This window comes from Protobothrops mucrosquamatus, unplaced genomic scaffold, assembly GCF_001527695.2.
Source record: "Protobothrops mucrosquamatus isolate PMUCROS unplaced genomic scaffold, P.Mucros_1.0 scaffold156, whole genome shotgun sequence".
In the NCBI taxonomy this organism is placed as follows: domain Eukaryota; kingdom Metazoa; phylum Chordata; class Lepidosauria; order Squamata; family Viperidae; genus Protobothrops; species Protobothrops mucrosquamatus.
In genome coordinates this window covers 41,026-42,506 of record NW_015386520.1, presented here as the reverse complement: position 1 = coordinate 42,506, position 1,481 = coordinate 41,026, and the positions used below count along the sequence as shown (strand labels likewise).

General features: G+C 40.1%; 1 protein-coding gene across 1 annotated transcript in view; it reads right to left on the bottom strand.

Moving 5' to 3' along the window:
- The window catches only part of TWNK (twinkle mtDNA helicase), a 3,901-nt gene extending 2,691 nt beyond the window's left edge, over nt 1–1,210 (bottom strand). Inside the window, exon 1 of the mRNA XM_029283632.1 lies at nt 918–1,210. Coding sequence (XP_029139465.1) covers nt 918–1,102 — 185 coding nt within the window. The 5' untranslated portion in view covers nt 1,103–1,210. The remainder of the gene's footprint in view (nt 1–917) is intronic.
- Nucleotides 1,211–1,481: the final 271 nt, after the last annotated feature.

Genomic DNA, 1,481 nt, shown 5'->3' with positions numbered 1-1,481 from the left:
CGGCCAGCACAGGGGGCAGAACCATGCATGCGCGGCGCTCCCAGGCAGGGAAAGTCCTCGACTTACGACCGGTTGGGTAGTCTTCAACTTACAACCGGTTTAGTCCTCGACTTACGACCGGTTTAGTCCTCGACTTACGACCGGTTTAGTCCTCGACTTACAACCGGTTGGGGTCGCGGCATTAAAAAGGTTGAGAACCACTGCCCTAATGTAAAATAGTGTACTCACTATATAATTTGAGACCAATCTCAATATTTGCTAGGCAAAGGGTGCTTTGTAACACTTACCACTGAATCTGTACTAGAATGATCTGTGGATTTTCTATCATACTGTCTTATCCAAAATGAGGACATAATGATGATTTAGCAAAGTAAGGGGATGCAATTTCCAGACCAACAAACATTACATAGAGCTAGTTAATTTAGTCTTACTTTGGCCTTACTACCAAATATTGCAACATATTTTTTTCAAGGATATGTATACAGTAGTACTTCGGTACTCGATTGCTTCAAAATTCATCAAATTTGGTACTCGACACATTTGATGCAAAAATGTTGTCCCAGTATTCATTGTTTGATATTCAACATGCTGTGATAGGAAAAGGGGGGAAATGGACAGAAAGTTGGCCATAATGAACAGGTCAGTGACATAGGAAAAGGAACAGACAGGAAGTCCTTCCCAGCAAAAATAAAGGGTCACATGTTTGCTTGGCACTCGTTATTTTTAGTACTCGTTGCGCCTCCCAAAACCAATTAACAATGAGTAGCCAGGTACCACTGTATTTCTTTGGGAATTATGGCTATTTCCTGCTAATTAAACATAATTAAAACTGCAAACTCAGCATTACATTAATTATAGCACTGTTTCACTTCTACTGTCTCATAAAAAAAGCAATAATCTGCTACCACAAATTTTACTTGATGTTCTGTTGTCCGTAGAAGGTCATGAAGTGAAGTGGAAGATCCTCAAATTTGTCTGCCCACTCATCATATTTTTCCAGTTGTTCATCCAGTTTTTCCATGGCAAATTGAGTAAGCATGATCTTGGCCAAACGCACATTGTGGATCTCAAAGCTGCCCCATAATGTATTAACCCCTTGCATGCAGAGATCCAGGGCATATTCACTTATGAAAGTGGTCTTCCCACTGCCTGTTGGACCTGATCCAGAAAGACAAAGGCACAATTAGTAAGAAAGGCAGTTTGATCCAACTTAGGTAGAATTTGATTTCACCTGGAACAAACTGACATGCCCTTTCCTTTGATGGGTAGCTGCATTGGCTACTCTGTAGGTTCTCTGTGGTTAAGAAATGCAAATGGGGAACTATGTCACAAGACAATATTTTTCCCACTGAATGTAACATCCCACTTACCCATTACAACATGATGATTAGACCACTATTTAGTAATGTGATAAAAATCATGCTTGCAGATATAGATCAAATCTCCCATAGATCACTTTTGTTGAACAGTGTATACAGAAT